Source organism: Megalops cyprinoides, chromosome 3 (genome assembly GCF_013368585.1).
Source record: "Megalops cyprinoides isolate fMegCyp1 chromosome 3, fMegCyp1.pri, whole genome shotgun sequence".
Classification (NCBI taxonomy): domain Eukaryota; kingdom Metazoa; phylum Chordata; class Actinopteri; order Elopiformes; family Megalopidae; genus Megalops; species Megalops cyprinoides.
In genome coordinates, this window is record NC_050585.1 from 39,443,266 (window position 1) to 39,462,887 (window position 19,622).

Consider the following 19,622-nt stretch of genomic DNA (forward strand, 5'->3'; position numbering starts at 1 on the left):
TCCATATTTTCAAGGACTATCAGAACTTTTTCAGGTTGTTACAGTGAAGTCGCTTTATTATATGTGGGACCCCAGCTTGTAGACAAGTACATAGTTACAGCACGCTCATAGTAGTTGTTTGAATCGAACTAAAGAACAGCAAGATATATATCCTCGGGGTTAGACAGGGACAGACCAATGGTATAAAGGTTCATCAAGTAATGATTACAATAACAGAAATAAGTATCAACACGGCAACAAAAGCATATTGTACAAATCCTTCTCCTAGTGAGCCTAAGATACTTATTAACCAAATAGAAAGTCCAAGATTATGATTATGGAATTTCTGGCCTTGTTTTCTTATCTGCCAGATTGTTGATGTGCTCAGACTCATCAGGAATGTTGGTGCAGCAATATTACAGCTCATGTACCACCCTGGGCTGCCAAAAGGAAGTCCAAAGCCACACAGTTCTGCATAGTAACCATCCATATTGCAACCATATTGGCTGACACGGCTTCAAGGCTCTCTGCTGTCTTGTTGGAAAGTCTTTCCTTTGAAGATGCCATATTGTTGAGCTCTTGAGCAGCTTTCTCTGTGCCATACACAGGAAAGGCCATCATAAAGAAGCATTTGGTTGCAGTAATGGCATGTTTTCATTTCACATGGCATAAAAGGAAAAGTGGATTCTTCTAATGTGGGGAATTAATTGCCCAAGATAACATGACCAGCCATGAGGTATCCATGGGTAACCATGGGAACCACATACAAAATAAGTACCATTAACGGTAACACAACCAGGAAGTCCTGGGACCGCAACGGTCCAGGTAAAATTTAAAATGGAGCTAATGTCAGCGATACTTTCAGAATCAGTACAGTTAGTACTTATCAGTGCTCAATCAAGTACAGTGATTGTCCCCTAGGAAATGATGGCAAACAGTAGAGCTGTGAGCAAAACAGAGGTGACCCACTGACTAGCCCTTCACTCCCCAAATGATGCAAGTCATTAGTGGGCTTGGTGCGGCCCTTGTCAGCTTCTGAGCCACATATACAGGCATCCCGCCTAAACCAAACATGTAAAACAAAAGACTTAATACATTTTTACCATTGGAAATGGACTATTGGAACTGTGCTGGTCCCTTTAACCTGGTTCTTAAACAACATGGCAGGTATGCATTAACCAGCCAAACACTTAACACAGGGACACAGGACAGAAAGGCATTTATCATTCTGTACTTGCTATAGAGGTATATTAACAGTTTTCCTCTGCTATAAATGGTTCTTAACCAGTATGTGGCACTCCTTCATCCTTTATACTTGAAAAGTTCATGTTTTGGTGTGAAAGTAATGCATTTACACTACAAACCAAACAATTCAGAGGTGAGTCAAAAGATTTCATCTTCAAACAAATAAACATTCACAACTCCAAACAAAGGGAGAAAAATATTTATTGGAAGATTCTATCCGAAAAAAACTAAATGACAAACGACAAACAGGAAAAGTTCACATTTTTTTTCCACCAGCTTTTTGAGACTGAAAGGTTGGTTTGTAAACACAGAACTCATGAAAAATTCCCTGACAACCACTGCAGTGAGGTTATCCATCATCAGTGTAACCCCCTCAGTCCTCACATTAATACTTCTCTGTGGAGATGCGCTCTTAAGATAAAAACTAAAAATGGGCTTCAGGACTCAGCAATGGGGTGTACAATGCAATATGAGCAGCATGCTCAGGACAGAGGAGGTTGTGTACGACCAGTGTTCCCCATTTTTATGAATCAGAAATATAAACATTCACATTTCAACACCAGTGACAACACACAGCAGATGCCTTCAGTCGTCACTCTCTTGTGAAATTCATCGTTTTTTAATGTTCCAGGCTTGAGTGTGTCACCGCGACTCTATACCCCCTTCAGAAAAACTTAAACCAACACAAACTCACAGAATGTCATGGTCACAGTTAAAAACAGCAACAAAAAAGAGAACTAACAAGCAAACAGAGATGAGCTTTCCCCATAAGACATATGAAGTAAGTATGAATTCATTATAATTATTAAAAAAAAATGCTAAATTGCCTTTCCACTCTGAGGAAAAAAACCCTGGCAATGGTCCTTTCTACCTGGCTAGCAGCTCCTGGATCTTCAGACAGATGATAACGCCCCCTTGTGAGAGAAAAACATCACAACTAAGTGGTTATAGGGATAACTTTGGTCAGTGTTCGTTTCTGATTGAGGGCAATGATCCCCAAACTTCAAGTTGATGCAAAACATTTTGTACTGAAATCCGTATCTGGCAAATGAAGAACTACTAACTCTGTATCCACTTTACCTAGTTAAGTTTAACAAGCTGATCAATGAAGTGTCATGGGGCCTAGAACAATTAATTGAACAACCAATTCAACTTACTGAGACAGCTGCTCTACACATGAGTGCCAGATACGACCAGAAATAAGCTAGGGGAAAAAACCACCAATAATTGTGTGTTGCTGTTTTGCACAACCACGTTATGATATAAAAGGGGAACTCTACTCACCAAAATCCAACTGGGCTACTTGTTCTTGGGGGACTTCTTTTTCTGAAAGAAAAAATAAACAGTTATATGCAGTCATATTAATCTTTTTTTTCAATAGTCTTAGATTTAACAGCATGGTACTGGAGCCAATCTGTTTTTTCACAATAGACTTTGGGAGTGCTTTGGCCAACTTCTACATGTTTTCCACCTCAAACTTTCAAATAATTTTTCCTTTATTGAACACAATCCCCCTGTTCCCCTGTTCCCAGAGGCCAGAAAATGGGGAGCATATTAGCCCCGCACCCCTGTTCCCAGTGGTTAGAAGCTGAGTACTGCTTACCTTCCCAGGGGTGTTCTTGGCCAGCGCTGGACTGGTCCCCAGAGAGGAAGGGCTATCAGGACTGAGCCCTGGTGAGGCCTTGAAAGGAGTCTTCTTTATCTGCATTTTTTTCTCCTTCTTCTCCTTCAGCTTGTTTTTCTCTGAAGAATTTTCACAAACACAGAGTAAGAAAAAACAAGGATTTATTAGACTGCCAAATCTTTCAATGACTCCTAACTCTTCAGGCACTTTCTGTTCTCAGGTTAGAAAAGGTTATCCTTTGCAGTCATTTTAATCACTATATACTTGCTGATATCCAACTGCCTGTACACCTACATTGCTATCATTTTTAGTATGATGTCATATAACTGATGTTACACACTGTTCTGTCGTCATATCTTCATATCTTAGTTCTTTTGGCTCTTATATGCGCTATATGTGTATTTCTAAAATGGCCTTGTAAGTCAGGGAATAATCTTTTCCCCAATTAGACTTTTCTGGTTTTTAAGATTCTCTCTGCCTAGTACTTGGGACAACTTCATTGTAAAAATGGTCTGTGAAACACATATATTTTGATTAACTGCCTGAAAGGAGCGTCCACCAAATGAATAAAAATTATGAAGCATAACGGCACTCACTCTTTTTCTTCTTCTCTGATGAGAGGCTCGCTTTTGTCTCCGAGGAGGGAGGCGTAATTTCCACAGCGATCTCTGGCGCTGGCTTCCCTTCCTTGGCTTTCTTCTTCTCCTTGTCTTTCTTCTTCTTCTTCACAGCCACTGGCGTTTCTGTCTGTGGGCCGGTGCTTTCGGCGCTCCCCTTGTCCAGCTTCTTCTTTTTCTTCTTCTTCTTCTTTGGGGCCTCCTGTCCGTCCTGCTCAGGGGTGGCCACGGCGGAGAACGGCCTCTTGCCAGGGGTGGCCTTGGGGGCTCCCTTACCTGGGGTTCCAGACGAGGCTCCCGATTGGTTGGCTGTGACCAAAGTCTCCTGTGGGACTGTTGCTGGGGGTGTGGCTTTCTTGTTTTTTTTTGATGTGGCTTTTTCTGTTTTAGGGGTCTTGGGTGTGCCATTCCCCACCACCTCCTCGTTCGCTGCCATCATCATCATCTTCTTCTTTTTCTTGTTCTTCTTCTTCTTTTTCTTCAAGGTTTTGGCCGACAGGATGATGGTAGTGCAATCAGAGTTCACAGTAGCCTCCAACTCTGCCACTTTTTTATCTGTCAACACAGGAAAGATTATTGGGGATGATGGGTAAAAAAAAAAAACAGAACTTCTGATATTTCCAGCTTTAAGCCTGTATTTCCATCTTTCCAGCCTGTTCTTCAATAAATCCTTTATTATGACAATTATCGAATTGTTTGGAGTTGGCCTTAGCAAGGGTACATGGTTCACATTTTTACATATTTCCCATATTTCTATATTTGCATATTTACAAAGGCAATTCAGGCCAAGTACCTTCTTCCAGGGCACAGAAGCAGTGCTTCACCTGGGATATAAGCCTGCTCTGAAGTCAGTTCCCTAACCATGATGCCACGCTCATGCCTGTGTTTTTTAAAACTACTAATACATCCATCTACGCTCCAGTCATGTAAGCATCCCCTGAGTGCATCAGAGAGCTTGTCATCGCCTTTGTGAAACTGCACTGGTGACTGCTCTCTCCAGCCTCTCTCACTGTTTTTGGTACCTGGTGGAGGGGCAGCGGGCTGTGATGGAGGCTCGTTCTCATCGTTCACAGGCTCGGTCTGTGGGGGGGCAGCCTTTTCCTTCTTCTTTTTCTTCTTCTTCTTCTTAGCAGGTGAGTCTGTGGTCTCCTGGCCTCTTTTCCTCTTTGCTCCTGTTGCTGGGGTTTCTACAGGGGGGGTCTCTCCCGATGGGGCCTTTGCAGGGGGGGTCTCTACTGGTGCCACCTCTACAGGGACAGTCTCTGCAGGTGGGGCCTCAACAGGCACAGCCTCAGGTAAAGGCTGACAAAAACAAATTTGTTGTGAACAAACACAAGGGCAATGAAAGGAAACATTTTCAAACAGCTGCACATAAGGTACAGAAATTAAGAACTCATGAACATGCCCCAAGCATTGTCTTGGCTTATAATATCCAATTATGATGTATGTTTGGCGCACTACATTAGCCTAGAATACTGTTTTATCGAGAGTCTTATCAAAAAAACTTGCAGTTTACATTTCGTCCATTCCTACAGCTGAGGCAGTTGGGACCGAGTTTCTTTAAACATGAACAAGCACACATGGAAAAACATCAAAGAAAGCGTGCACACACTCTCGAATGCATGCTTAAAGATGCAACTTCTCAAACCTGTGAGGTCTCTGATGTAGCATTCGGGAGGTTACTTCCGCTCTCAGATGTGTCATTTCCTGTGGGTGTGGCCTCAGCAGCTGAACACACAAAAGGAGGAGTTAAATAAGAAGGCTTGAACACCTGCAGCATGTCAGGACTGAACCCACACAAAGACACTGCAGAGGCTACTGAGAATGAGCTCTCACAGCCAGCATCTGTGAGCCTATCCTTCGCTGGTAGGGCGGGCATTATATCTACCACTGGGGTGCTTTATTCCGTACTTCATTGTGAATTTTTAAATAATTTTAAATAATTTTCCCCCTTCTTTAATGTCACCACAAGTTGGGTTTAACATAAATTGACAAGTGGAAAGAAAATCTAACACTTAAATTAAATTTGCTACTCACAAAGTAGGCCAAAGTGCCACAGTAGTAAGACTGCGTATCTGATCTCTTTCTAGGCCACACGAGTTGAGTGCACAGGATGGGATGGAGGGTGTTTTGGTACCTTTGCGCGCGTCTGCAATTAATTCATCCAGATCGATTGCGGAGGCATCCAGATCAGATCCCTTTGGGGGAGGTGCAGAGGGTGTGCTGTTCTTACCCTTCTCCAGGGCAGCAGGGGGGGCACTCTCGTCCCCAAAGGGGGCAGCACCTTTCTTCTTTTTCTTCTTCTTGCCCTGTGATGCAGATTTCTGTGGTGGAGCCTCGGGGACTAGAGGAGACTGGAGACAGATACAGTGTAAAGTATAAAGTATACATACAGTACAGTGACAGGTACAATTTGCACTGGTGGAACTTGCTGGTCCTTTACTGCCCCCTTCAGGGCAACCAAGCACATTACAACCCTTCATGGGGGCCTTCCTATTTCTCCCCTTTTACTCACCTGGGAGTCCTCCTCTTGGCCGGGGCTGCTGTCCTCTGGGATGGGTGGCACAGGGACAGTTGGAGCAGAGTCTGGGGCCATCCCTGTGAAAAGAACAGAGAATCAGCAGGGACACCTCATCGGGGTCCTCAAATACCAACGCCAAAGGCAGTCACAACACAGTGCCAGCCCTAGGTCATCTACTGACCTGTAACTCAGCCTGAAGCTGTAGTATACCGATGCCATTCTCATTGACCTTATCCCTAAGCCACCTACACCATTCACTGACCTGTACCTTATGCCTAACACACCCACATCTAAGTGTGTAGTCTAGAGTATATCTAGCACTGTGTCAAGCCTGGTCTTCAACACTGCTTCCACTATGGATTCTGGTAAAATGTCCCAAGCATTAACAACTCCCTGCAAAAATAAACACTTCTTTGTGTCAGTGTGAAATTTGCCTTTAACTAACTTCCACCTCTGCACTGTTCTGCTGAAGAGCTCAGCTCTGAATAGCTTCTGCAGTCAATTTTATTAATCCCTGCTTAAAATGTTTAAAAAACCTTAGGCAGTTCCCCTGAGCCTCCTTTCGCTGTGATGAAAGAGATGAAGTCTCTTTGTACAATCAGAAATGTACCTTCTGGCAGGGTGACCTCCGAGAGCTTCAATTCTGGTACTTCCTGTGAACAGGGAGATGGGAAACAGACATGCACTCATCACGCTCACCGCAAAAGGAGAGAGAACCCCCGAAGAAACACTTGTCAAACATGTGGTGCTGTGGTTCTTTATGGAAATGATAGGAAACTTATTGGATCTTCTGCTTGAATTTTTGTACATTTATAAACCAGGTATGATGCAGAACTACTGTGCATTGGCCGACGAGCACCACAAATGCAGTATACGAATGTATGTCCAACTTATTCACAAATACATACCAGTACATGGATGCAGAGCGGACTCACACACAGTGTAAACAAAGCTTCACCTGAGCAGGGGTGGGCGTGTCTCCCTCCTCTTCCTTGCTGTCAGGTGCGGTAGGCATGTCTGTGGTAGGTGAGGCGGGTGTGGCCGTGGAACCAGCAGCAGCAGGTTCTTTGGCTACGGGAGTCTTCACAGCTTTAGGTAAAGAGATGCCACCAATATTTCAGAACCACTTACCTACTTTGTAATATCATGAGTTCAAAACAATATAGAGCTGCCCAGTGTTCTGATAAAGTTTGATAAAGCACTTGATTTTTGATTTACTTGCAATTTGTTTGCATGTGCTTGTGTAAGTGTGTTTATGTGTATGTCTGTGTGTGTTAGAGAGGGAGAGAGAGGGAGTCTCTGTGTTTATGTGTGTCACTGTATGTGTGTGTGAGATGGTGTGAGAGGACATGAGGGTGGAGAGAAAGAGGGGGAGAAAGAGTGAATGACTGTATGTGGCTATTTTTGATATACCCTCCATTTGTTTGTGTAACTGTTTCAGTACGTTTATGTGTGTGCCTGTACATGTTAGAAAAAGAGAACCGAGCCCTCCGAACCAGCAGGGGGAGCCTCCTCAGTTTCTGAAGAGTCCTCGCTGTTGCTGTCCTCCTCCTTTGAAGGCACAGTGTTCTTGGGTGTGGCTTTGGGTGTGGCCTCAGGCGTGACCAGCACTGCCTTTGACTCACTCTCCGCAACCTTCTCCTGACAGGAATAAAATCGAAAGAGCAACCAAATGTATTGCTGCAGCTTCATTCAACATTATCGTCACAGCTTAGGCAGTCTTTCAGAGTTAGACCTTTACAGACAAATTACATTCCTGTGAAGCAATGCCAAAATGTCATTACAATGCTGATGAATGATAAAGGAGTTTACCATTTCAGCCTCTGTCCAACATAGATTATCTCCATTAGGGAATATGTTTGAATTCTCAGCAACCCATCACTGACCTGCCAATGACAAGCTGTCTGACCCACATAGAGTGCCTTACCAACTAGAACTGCTCAAGGCTAAATACATGCAGTGAACCCTCACACAGTACCATAGCAGTTAGCAAGGCAGTGCATTCTGTGATTCCATGTCACACATTAAATGGCTGTGGTGCTCCTTCCTGTCCAACTTTCTGTTTTTGTCTTTTCTCTGCTCCTTTATTTTTACTAAAATCACAGATTTTTAGTTTTAACCTATTCAACATATTCAACCCTCCCAACATTCTGGAAACCCTTCAGGGATTAATTTTATGGTCAAACACCGATAGTGAAGCTAACCTTGGGTGGAGCCTCATCCTCACTGTCCGAAGAGCTTGCGCTCTCATTCTCTGCTGTGACCTTGGGCGTGGCTGTGGGTGTGACCGGGGGCGTGGCTTCAGGCGTGGCTGGCACGGCCTTTAGTTTGGAAGTTGCTTCTGATTTCTGTTAAATCAATGTGAAAATGAGCACTGGAAAAAAGTGTCTGATGGACTGCATTACATTATTGGCATTTAGCAGATGCTCTTATCCAGAGCGGCTTACATCAATTACAGGTTTTTACAATGCTATCCATTTACACAGCTGGATATTTACTGAGGCAATTGTGGGTTGAGTACCTTGCCCAAAGTACAGCAGAAGTTCCCTCATTGGGAATTGAACCAGCAACCTTTTGGCAACCAGTCCTGCTCCTTAACCACTATGCTACACTGCTGCCCCATTTTCCCATGTGACTAACCTCTGCTGGGGTCTCATCATCGCTGCTGGAGGACTCAGAGCTCTTGCTCTCCTTATTGGCAGGAGCCGAGGGCTTGGGTGTGGCCGTGGCCGTGGCCTTTGCTGGAGCCAAAGCAGCTGCCTTTGGTGTGGGAGCGGCTGCTGCTTTCTGTTGGCCCATTTAAGAGACAAATAAGACAAATTAAGGCGGTCCCTTTAAAACCACTGAGAGAACACTTCCAAGCACACTGCATGTATGAACTGGAAGGACTGGACTTTTGTGTGACTGACCGATGCTACATCGTCTTCCTCGCTTTCCGAAGAGCCTGAGCTCTCATCCTCTTCTTCCTTGGGGGCGGGGCGCTTGGGTGTGGCTTTGGGTGCACCTTTTGGCGTGGCCTCTGGCTTTGCTGGGGTTACCGATGCTGCCTTCTGTTCATACAGACAGGGTTACATTCTCCATGACTTTCCAATGACACTTTAAAGATTAGTCTAAGGCGTTCAACAATTTAGTGTTTATAGCTCCCTATGAAATGAAATGGCAATACTTTAACGCTGCCACTACTAGAGGAAAACACTTTTGAAATGACATCATAAAAAAATACTTCTGTCTGCAGACACACACTGAAAGATGCTCTTGGCAGCAACTGCCAGTCACCAGCATTTTTTGGCAGTGGGGCTGATGTACAAGCCGGCAAGGTGAACTTGACTGTAAATGACAAATGATGTAGAAGAATTAAGCAAGAATGAACGTTATTTTTCAAATTTTGGCAATTTTCCCTGACTTTCAAAGGGCTTTCCAGGATGACGACACTGCCAAGGATTTGATGATAGGCCCACAGACTGTGGGAAGCCTGATAAGAAAACAGAAAACGCTTGGACTCTTGGGCACGTTCCCGGAAACAAGCCCTGCTCTGTGTTCTTTTCCCCTCTGTTGAGCTCTCGCACATCCCCATGGCTCATTCATGCCCAGCCATGGGGAAAAGCCCCTGTTGTTTTAACCCGCCGGGATGGATGGGGTGGCAGGAGGGCAGAGCTGCTCACAGAGGCAGTGTCATCCAAAGCCATCTCAACCGCGTTTGCCAACGAGACTCCCCTAACCCTGATCCCAACCCTAAGCGTAAATTAATTTTTGGGGACAAGCTACAAGGACAGTGTCATTGGATGGACCGTTTTAGAAGAGGCTGCCAATTTGGACAGACCGGCTTTTGCTGTCTGCCGTTATGGAAACGGACCTTTACAGGCAGCTCCTCCTCGCTTTCTGATTCATCAGTGCTTTCGCTCTCAGAGCTCTTTGCCTTCTTCCCTGAAGCAGAGGGCTTGGGTGCAGATTTGGCCTGGCTGGGGGTGGCCTGGCTGGGCTTGGCTGGAGGTGCGGAGGCCCCCTTGGCTGGAGCCTTCTTGGCTGGAGCCTCATCCTCGCTATCTGATGAGTCTGTACTCTCGCTCTCCACCTCCTTGGGGGGTGCAGGGGCCTTGGGCATGGCTTTGGGTGTGGTCTTGGGCGTGGCCTTGGCCTTGACTGGAGCTGTCATAACCGCTGGATTTAATGGGGCAACTGGAGTCACCTTCTTCTGGAAGTCAAGATACACATTGCATGAGTCCCCCTGGCATAGCACAGCAACATCTCTTAACAGTCATGTGGTAAGAGGTGGGCTTCTGTCAGTGCTTGAAGGCTGTGGTGTCAGCTAAAATAATACACCTGAATAAACTCTGAGCAAATGGCTCCTGTTAAAACAGAAATACACCTGATATGAGTTTAATATAACATAGGTCATCTACAGTATCTAAAACAATGAATGTCTTAAAGGTATAATATCTACAATAACAAATTACATGTGGGGGAAAAAAACGGGACAATAATTAGGACAATAAAAGGCAAAAGCAATTGTGATATATTAAATATGGTGTAAGCCAGTAAAAAATGAGAGAGAAACAGCTGTGCAGAGGCACAGCTGAAGAAGCGGGGGTTTAGGAGACAGTGAGAGGTTGACTGAAATGAGAACATCCAGCTCTGGAAGAGGCTAGGGCATTGCATGACTGGAGGGCAAGAGAAGAGAAACAATTATGAACAATAATCAATTAATGATGAACTGCATTTACACAAAGAATTCCCTTTCATGACACATGGCAGCCATTTTGCACCAGAATGCTCACCAGAATGTTCTCTGAGGCATAACAGGAGGGATTCATTTAGCCAAATTAAACAGGGGGGTGATTATCTGGCCAGTCATATTAGGAAACTGGCCAGGACACCATGGTACCCCCCGTGTCTCTGCGTGACAAGGGCTATCTTTAACATCAATAGTGGGTCATGACCTCTTATCTGAAAGTGGTCAATTGTAAAAGAAAGAGAAGGGAAAGTATGTGAGTGTGTGTGTTAAAACTATCCAAATTACCAGACAGTGTTATATACCTACAGGACCACTGACACTTCACTCTCTCCCTGCCTGCAAAGGGACACACCTTGACAGGCGGCTCCTCCTCACTCTCTGATTCATCTGTGCTTTCGGTCTCCGAGCTCTCAGTCTTCTTCCCCAAAGCAGGGGACTTGGGTGCAGCTTTGGTCTGGCTGGGGGTGGGCTGGCTGGGCTTGGCTGGAATTGCAGACACCCCCTTTGCTGGAGTCTTCTTGGCTGGAGCTCCAGCAGTAGATTTTGGTGTTACCACTGCTTTCTGTAACTGCAGGGACAGAAGAAACTATACCTAGAAACAGCACTGAGGACGATCAAGTCGGTTAGATAAAAAATCTAATGCAGATTAGTACAGAATCACTCGGATCCTCTCAGGCGTGACTCACCTGTACAGGTGTCTCCTCCTCACTGTCAGAGTCCTCGCTGTCGCTGTCCGAGCTCTCAGCCTTGCTGGAAGCTGTGGGCTTTGCCGGGGGCTTGCTGGATGTTTTGGGTGAGGCCGGCGTCTTGCTGGGTGTAGCTTTTGTGGTGACTACCTTCTTCTGTAATATATACACATACACACACTTTTCAGTGGTACCCTAAGCGCAGTGGACCAACTTATACTGACAATAATCTCCATGGCAACAATACCTGAGATAGAGGAGTCTCATCTTCGCTGCCTGATTGGCTGTCACTCTCTGAGCTCTCTGCTGTTTTTGAGGGGCCTGTGGCTGGGACAGGGGTGGCCTTGCTGGGCTTAGCTGCTGCAGGAGCTGCACGCACGGAGCCAGCTTTGGGGGTCACAGTGGCTTTCTGTAAAAGAGAGATAACACAGTACGGCACGCATACGTCACAGAATGACTTATACCGGGTGCTGCAACATTAATACACAAGAAAACTCCTGTGAATATACCTCTAACCAGTATAGTCTGTTAACAATGAAATGGAACTAGAAACATTTGCTCTTTCACATGGGGATAGTCACATGTGCACAAAAATACTGTAGATACCTGTAATTGTTTAGAAAGCACTGGGGGTAATTAATGTTTGCCTTATTCTGATTTTGTGTGTCATCTGTGCTGTGGCTGGCTTTTGTACACATCAAAATGTAACACACTTTTACCGACTTTCTTGCCAGGTCTCTTGGAAAAAAAAGCTTTCTAACCTCTAGAGACTTCAGAAAAAAATAAAGGTTTTTAATAATAATAGATTAAATTGCCAAAATTCGGCCCTGAGTCTGGAAGCCTGTCTCCTAAGGATAGCTCCATGCAGAGTTTCTGCTTGCCTTCTCCTATAGGCAGGGAACATGGTGGTAGCCCTCGGTAGAGAGACAGAGAAACAGAAGAAACAGAAGGAACAGAAAAACCCACTTTTTGTGGCGGAGCCTCCTCCTCACTCTCAGATTCGTCTGTGCTTTCACTCTCTGAGCTCTCAGCCTTCTTCCCCGAAGCAGGGGACTTGGGTGCAGCTTTGGTCTGGCTGGGGGTGGGCTGGCTGGGCTTGGCTGGAGGTGCAGACGCCCCCTTCGCTGGAGCCTTCTTGGCCGGAGTTCCAGCTGTAACTTTTGGTGTTACTCCTTTCTAAAAACCCAGTATGACATCACAAAAACACAGATGATTGTGTTCACAGCAACTTATAAGGCCAATACAACATGATATACTGAATACAGTACATACATATCATAGTAGCAGCAAGAACAATAAACACAGATATACAACAGCCAGAATTACAGTCACTGAGGTAAAAAACAGAGCTAAAACAAAAAAAACTATGTTAGAAAAATACAGTCCTTGACAGTCATCCTTGTCAGCAGCATTTATTAAAGGACCACTGCGTTCAAATTCAGTAAAACCTGGAAGTGGTAATCAGAATGGTATTTTCCACAAATGGCCACAATACAAAAGTAATCCTTCCTGGGGTTATTTGTAACAGTGTTGTTCTGTGTGAGAGTTTGAGTACACTCCAAATCCAGCTCTTTTATTGACAGAGGCTCAGTGCACCTCCCACGTGTGACTCGCCTGTACAGGTGTCTCGTCCTCACTGTCTGACTCCTCACTGTCGCTGTCTGAGCACTCAGCCTTGCTGGATGCTGTGGGCGTAGCCAGGGACTTTGCAGGTACTGTGGGGGTGGCCTGGGCCTTGCTGGGCGTGTTCTTTGTGGTGGCTACCTTTTTCTTTGATGAAACCATGCACACAGAACACATGAGCAAATAGCAATGTAGGAGAGCAATGATAACTGTTCGTCTATGGATCATTTCATATACCATTGGAAATACTACTGTCAGTAATTTTCAGTGACCCCCTAAAACGATGGCCTCCAAACTGAACAGAATAAATGGATCAATATTATAATGAAAGCACAACAGAAGCTTTTAAACTCCTTGTTCCACTATTGAGGGAAGGAACTTCCACAATTTGGAAGGATTTTCAGCACAGTCAGTAATATGCCCATGTCAAACTCAGCCATGACAAGGCATTTATGATTTTTTGCACTAATTTGCACTATTTTCCTTGCTTTTGCTTCAGGTGCATCACAATCAGGGGTGAGTCTGAATACTGTCTCATGAATATATACTCTGCTACCCCCAGGTGTGACCTACCTGTACAGGTGTCTCCTCCTCACTGCCTGAATCCTCACTGTCGCTGTCTGAACTCTCAGCCTTGCCGGACACTTTGGGTGTGACTGGGGGCTTGCTGGGCACTGTGGGTGTGGCTGGAGGCTTGCTGAGCACTGTGGGTGTGGCTGGAGGCTTGCTGGATGTGGCCTTTGTGATGACAACACATTAAGAAATATTAAAACTGACACAACATCAGCATGATCAGTTTAACTGGAAAGTGTTTATGGTAATCCTAACACATACTCCTGTGTGAAACATTTTAATAATGGACTCTTATTTCTAGCATACACATGTGTTGTAATCTCAGGAATCTCAGGTTAGCACAAGTTAAATTGTGGTAGGGCTTGAATAGTGTTATGCTCACTCTCTAGTCTGGGAGTGTAGTTAGGATGGTCTGACACTGTCGCTCATTGAACTTGAATGGACACACCTCTGTTCTCTTGTGCTGGAAGTCACTCTGGATAAGAGCGTCTGCTAAATGAACGTAATTTTAAATGTTGCTGAAGAACACCTGAGAGTGCTCCTGACACATTCCAGAACTTTAGTGCGTTCACTGAACTGAAAGCATGAATGTGATCCTCTCGGCTTACCCGAGACGGTGGAATCTCGTCTCCACTCTCTGACTGGCTGTCACTCTCGGAGCTCTCTGCCATTTTTGCGGGAGCTACGGCCGGGACAGGGGTGGCTGCTGTCGCCTCCTTTCTTACGGTCGCTGACACAGTGTTGGAATTGGGGGTCACCATGGCATTCTGTAATTTAATCAGCACAGCAGGAGTGTAAGACATCTCCCAAAGTTCACAAGCTACAATTCATTTTCACACACAACAGCCATGACTCGCACTGCGAGTCCAATCCTGGATTGTACAGCTCAAGCAAATTTGCAGCAGGTCCCTGTGTGGGTCCATGACCACTGAATGGATTCTTACCCTTGGCAGGTAGAGAAAGCCAAGTGATGCAACAGAAATCAAACCAAGCTGAGCAATGGCATAGCTAGGAGAGAGCCACATGGCAACAACGGGGGGTGGTGTGGAGCACACCTCAGACTATAATGGGTTGCGACTTCATCGCTTTTTTTATTTTAATGACCCCTTCATGTGGAAGGTGTTAAAGCATGGATGCAAAGAAGCAGGCTCAGTTTCAGATGAAGCCATTCAAACACAATAAAAGAAAACTAAATTAACATAGCAATTGATAACAGAATAGAATCATGTCAAAAGAAATGGCTTACCCCAGAATACTTCCAAAAAAGGGACTAATCCGTTGTGAGCAAATGGGAGCACTCTGAACAAAAAAGTTTCAAAAGCATGTGTTTAATGTTTTAACAGGACAATATTCTCCCTCCAGCAGCAGGGCCAGGGACGACTCATTTAAAACTTCCATCTGATGTCCCTTTCTCTCAGGGTTACATGGGAAATACTCCAACAATAAAAGCGTGCATGACAATGTGAACAGTTTGCAGGACAGCACTATGTGAGAACACAGACAGTACGCCATTGATATTCTAGGTTCCAATTTATTATTTTAAAACAACAACTAACTGCATGTCTTTTTATGGACTAAACATATCAGTCAAACCCTCTACAGCCAAGGATTCTGTTTCCAGTGTGTCTAAAGTATGTAGCCACTATGAATCTCTAAAGTGTGGTAGTCTGTTAACAACATCTCCATCCCCTCACACATATTCAGTGCAGCAGAATTTTAGTGAAGATGCCAAGTTGTGATTTGCACCACCATAACTACATGCTATGCCGCTTACTCCATATTTCTGGAGCAGATTCCGTCTTGATGTTCAATAATCGTTCATTTTGGGGCTCTGTTTGTTTGTCCCACATAACCATTCTGCATGGGCATTTCAGCATGTGTGACATGAGTTGTGCTGCAGTTTGATCTGTTTGATCTTGCACCGTTTCCTTGTGCGCGGACTGTGAGAACATGCCAGCAGTGGTGTTGGTGCAGTAAACAAAACAAAAAAGAAATGACCCTTCTGAAGATGAGGGAGCCGAGGAGCAGGTGATGGAATGGGAGGTAAACTGTGTGCAGACCCACAACTTACACTCTGAGCTGATATAAAACACAGCAGACATGCCTTAGTATCGAAATCTATTAGCGACCCATCATCTTTAAAGAATATGCTAATATTCAGGGACTACGTGGCAAACTGTGTCAGCTTTAAACAATACAAACTCAACAATTTCAATGACCGTACCATGTATAGCGTTCACAGTAGCAATTTATCTGACTATCAATTACCAGACTAACTATATAACATTGATTAATAATAGTTACAAGATATCTTAAAACATCAACAACATACACTAATTTTCACAATCTCTCCAGCAAACAAATATCTAACAAAACATAAAATTCATACATTCATATAAACATCTTTGTACAGCACAAACATCCTTTCCAAACAATTCTTTTCTGTTAGCAAATGGTACATGCTACATACGTTAATGGTGAAGGGGACTCTAGGGGACAGTCTGCAAACTCTAGCCAGTGTGGCCTAGTGTCCCTGTACCTCAGGACTTCCTATCAGACGCCTCTAAGGGACTGTCTGCAAATGCTTGCTAGTGGGGCCTAGCGTCCCCGTACCTCAGGGCTTCCTGTCAAGAGTCCTCGCTCTGCTGTGCTCTACCCACCTGTTGTGGCGGAGACTCCTCATCCTCCAAGTCATCGTTGCTCTCGCTCTCTGAGGTTGTAGACTTCGCCCCCGAGGGGGGGGCCTTGGGAGTGGGTTTATCCTGGATGATGGTGGCATCACTTGCTGTCACTGGGGGAGGAACCATGGAGTTCTGGGGGGCTGGTAAGAGGCGGGGCCAGTGGGAAAAACAATGATACAGTATCAGCCATCAGTCATTCAACCAAGCAAAGAACACTGCATGATGAGCTCCTCAAGATCTATTCCCAGGAACGGATGTCAATATAATCAAACCCTGCATCTTTACTGAAAGCACTGTACAGAACTTCAATTCTTTCTGTGCAGAAAAAAAAACAACAACAACTTCCCGCTAATATACCTGCACTCATGCACAACATCCGTCATACACATTAAAAAGCTGATGAACTGTCAATAATTTTGAGTGAGGTTCTTAGGCTTTCCTTCCCATGTGTCAATGAGAATGAATAAAATTGCATTTTATTAATATTAGTTGCATTTGGAACGCTACTAGATCAGTGATCTCAATGGACAAATATTTGATAAATCTACCTCGGCCCAGACCAACAGCCCCTGTCCTCCTGTCCTCACCTGGTTTCTGCAGCTCATCCGCATCAGCATCACCTTCCTTTTTGGGCTCGCTGTCTGAGCTCTTGGGGGCTTGTGATTCAACAGGGGCGGGGTCTGGCTCACTTTCAGGGGCAACAGACACCTTGATAATGGGCTTGGTCTCTGCTGCCTCAACTGTCTTCTCTTCTGTTTTCTCTTCTGAAGAGGAGAGAAGTTGATAAATATACTCTTGGTCTGGAACAAGGCTGAGGAAGCACTGGCTTGTAACCAGATGGTTGCCAGTTCAAACCCTGGGTGGGGCAATGCCTGCGTACTCTCAACAACTCCTGAACTGGTGGAGTAAACTTTGAACAGAATAAGTTAATAAAAAATGGAAGTTATGGAAGATTTCTTAGAAAAGGGCGGCAGTGTAGCATATTGGTTAAGGAGCAGGACTCGTAACCGAAAGGTTGCCGATTCAATCCCCGCTGGGACACTGCTGCTGTACCCTTGGGCAAGGTACTTAACCCACTGGTGGGTCAGTAAATATCCAGCTGTATAAATGGATAACATTGTAAAGAACTGTAACCTATGTAAGTCGCTTTGGATAAAAGCATCTGCTAAATGAATAAATGTAAATGTAAAATGGCAGCTGTTCAGTACACTAACATTAGGCATGGCAGTGTAGTGTAGTGGTTAGGAGCAGGGCTTCTGGTTTGATTCCTCACTGGGGCACTGCTGTACCCTTAGGCAAGGTATTTAACCCAGAAATACCTCAATAAACCTCAAGAAACCTCAGTAAATATCGAGCTACATAAATGGATAACATGTAAAGACCTATGGAGTCACTCTGGAACATGTAACCTATGGAAGTCACTCTGGATACGAGCATCTGCTAAATGACAATAATGTAACATTAATTTTATAATTTGGTGCATATGACAGGATGCCAGTACCTGGTACAATTTTTGCCAACTCTGCATCTTCTTTCAGTGTCTTGGTGTCACCAGCAGCGTCTGCCTTCTTCACATCTGCATCTGGCTCTTCTTTAAGCTTCACAGTATCAGGCGCTCTAACACAAGGGTTACATATAAATAAGCTGCACATGATCACACGGCACAACCTGGATAAAATGTACTGTAAGCAACATAAGCAATCTACCTTGCAAACAGAACAGGGAAAAGTGACATGTACATTGTGTATTGAGGACATGGGGCCTGACGAGTAGATTACATGGTAATACAAATGAACAAATGTTCCAAACATTACATTCACTGATGAAACATGATTGTTTTTACAGTTTAAGAATGTCTGTCATAGAGAAAACTAGAACTAAGTTCAACACAAGAAGTTCAACACATTTGTTCGAGTACAGCAGTAAGTTTCTGAGTGAGCTCTCGGTTTTAGAGGTAGAACAATCTGTACCGTGGGGGGAGGGGCGCATAAGTCAAGGCAAAACCACAGTTACAGTTTGACTGACAATGCAAAACTAAATCTTCCCAAAAAATGATCTCGTAACATGTGCAACAGATTCTTCTATATTAGCAAAACAAATAGCCAACAAAAAGCATTTGTAAACTTTATGCGTTCACCATAGTTCATAATTGCAGTAGAAGTGTTAGGTACAAGAAGTACTGAAGAATAAAATGTGCAATACTTCAGGTAAAGGGACTATAAATGCGTTACTTGTTTAACCATTTCATATTTGTGCAGTCCACATAATTCTGGCACTTGTTGGGGGGCTACTTACTGAGCCCAACTCGTGTAGATATCATGGAGGGTCGTCGTCACAGCTGTCGTTTCGTTCTGTGCAACAAAATAACACTGTTAGACTACGCAGTGCTGGAGAAACGCCCCCACTCCACGATCTTAGCGCACGATCCATCCCAGAGGAGTAATAGCAAATAGAAAAGAAAACAATCAGAAACATTTACAACGTCTTTCGACTTTTGGGCAGTGCTTTGAATCCTCTTTTCGTTTCAAATTTAGTTATATCGCTACCGCAAGACCAGCCATGTCTCGTGTCGTTACGCAATCCATTCACGCATGGTGCCCCCAGAACTAGCAACACTTGAAGAAAAACTCGTTTGTAACACTCTGTAAAACTATAACGCGTCACACTTTGTTCCACGTTTGACCACAACAAATACATCACTTCGCTACTGTAATAACAGAGCAGTTTAACTATTCTGTTATTATGCATAACCACAGACATCCATGACTTCCACATGCAATCCTTGGCACATTTTCGACACGCTGCGACTACAGCGCCCTATGAAGACGGGAATGTGAAAAAATACCTGAGTAACATGCTTTTTCAGCACGTTAGCAGCTTTCTGGTAACCATTCTCCTTGAGATGTAGATAAATCAAACGCAACAGTTCATATTTTGACGCGTCGTCCTTTGAGGTCATGTTTATGTGTATTCGAACGTCGCTTTATATCAATCCTTTGAATTAAACTTGGCTAATTAACTGTACATTTCATGGAGACGTCCATGATTCTAACAAGTTCTACCTTTGAACCACGCACGTTCGTCCCCTTTGTAATCGCGAATGGATGCTGGGATACGTAGTTCCCACAAACAGTGTCGGTAGTAACCTTACCACCACTTACATGAGTAACACGTCTTATTTAAAAATAAAATTATTTAAAATAATAATATTCAAATTCTTATAAATGGGAGACCTAAAACTATGGGTGTAGGGTTACTGTCATCCTCACCAATGAACACGTTTTCATCCGTAAATAACCTGATCAATGACCTACTCTGTAACTTTTTTTATTGTATTGCTA

General features: G+C 44.2%; 1 protein-coding gene across 9 annotated transcripts; it reads right to left on the reverse strand.

Moving 5' to 3' along the window:
* Positions 1–1,499: 1,499 nt before the first annotated feature.
* LOC118774996 (nucleolar protein dao-5-like) lies at positions 1,500–19,324 on the reverse strand. Of its 9 annotated transcripts, none has more exons than XM_036524660.1 (27): positions 19,127–19,324; positions 18,577–18,632; positions 17,783–17,898; positions 16,869–17,045; positions 16,261–16,421; positions 14,209–14,367; positions 13,601–13,765; positions 13,019–13,174; positions 12,371–12,580; positions 11,652–11,813; positions 11,405–11,560; positions 11,071–11,280; positions 9,840–10,178; positions 8,896–9,036; positions 8,627–8,773; positions 8,191–8,334; positions 7,483–7,627; positions 6,945–7,075; positions 6,597–6,639; positions 5,981–6,063; positions 5,603–5,819; positions 5,114–5,193; positions 4,488–4,767; positions 3,445–4,020; positions 2,828–2,967; positions 2,509–2,550; positions 1,500–2,138 (listed from the first exon to the last, which is right to left on the reverse strand). In XM_036524660.1, exons 1-26 carry the CDS (start codon positions 19,238–19,240, stop codon positions 2,524–2,526), a joined length of 4,335 nt encoding a protein of 1,444 aa, XP_036380553.1. In that variant the 5' UTR covers positions 19,241–19,324; the 3' UTR covers positions 1,500–2,138; positions 2,509–2,523. The 9 variants fall into 9 exon arrangements, with proteins under 9 accessions (XP_036380553.1, XP_036380551.1, XP_036380552.1 ...); XM_036524658.1 differs by having other exon boundaries at positions 9,840–10,175; positions 11,071–11,286; XM_036524659.1 differs by having other exon boundaries at positions 7,483–7,624; positions 11,071–11,286.
* Between the last annotated feature and the right edge of the window lie 298 nt (positions 19,325–19,622).

Bases quoted from the DNA above. Each gene is read 5' to 3' on its own strand.
- LOC118774996 (XM_036524657.1), bottom strand. From the start codon at position 19,240: ATGACCTCAAAGGACGACGCGTCAAAATATGAACTGTTGCGTTTGATT. The intron at 8,774-8,895 runs GTCAGTCACACA...ATGGGCCAACAG, and splicing joins AGGAAGACGATGTAGCATCG to AAAGCAGCAGCCGCTCCCAC. The intron at 2,968-3,444 runs GTGAGTGCCGTT...AAAATTCTTCAG, and splicing joins ATCAGAGAAGAAGAAAAAGA to AGAAAAACAAGCTGAAGGAG.